General features: G+C 56.5%; 1 protein-coding gene across 1 annotated transcript in view; it reads right to left on the bottom strand.

The window, feature by feature from the left end:
* Nucleotides 1-225, bottom strand: part of SUPT5H (suppressor of Ty 5 homolog (S. cerevisiae)) — a gene marked incomplete at both ends in the record, with an annotated part of 2,911 nt that extends 2,686 nt beyond the window's left edge. Inside the window, one exon of the mRNA XM_009703199.1 lies at nucleotides 68-225. Within this exon, the coding sequence (XP_009701501.1) occupies nucleotides 68-225 (158 nt within the window). The remainder of the gene's footprint in view (nucleotides 1-67) is intronic.
* Nucleotides 226-232: the final 7 nt, after the last annotated feature.

Genomic DNA, 232 nt, shown 5'->3' with positions numbered 1-232 from the left:
AAAAATAATTAAAAAAGCAAGCAGCGGAGACAGGAGAAAGCTGCTCTCTGTAATACTGCGCACTCACGTCTCTCCCACCGAGGACTTGGCGTATTTTTTCATGTAATATTCGCCCAGCTCCTCCTCGCGCTGGTCCCTGCGGAGAGAAAAAGAGGGGTGGGAGGCGTCAGGGCAGCCCCCACCGCCCCGACAAATAGACGGACACAGGGACGGAGCTGCCGTCCCCTCCCGA

The sequence above is a fragment of the Cariama cristata genome, unplaced genomic scaffold, assembly GCF_000690535.1.
Source record: "Cariama cristata isolate BGI_N322 unplaced genomic scaffold, ASM69053v1 scaffold39456, whole genome shotgun sequence".
In the NCBI taxonomy this organism is placed as follows: domain Eukaryota; kingdom Metazoa; phylum Chordata; class Aves; order Cariamiformes; family Cariamidae; genus Cariama; species Cariama cristata.
The sequence above is the reverse complement of the archived record's forward strand: the minus strand, read 5'-3'. Positions and strand labels throughout refer to the sequence as shown.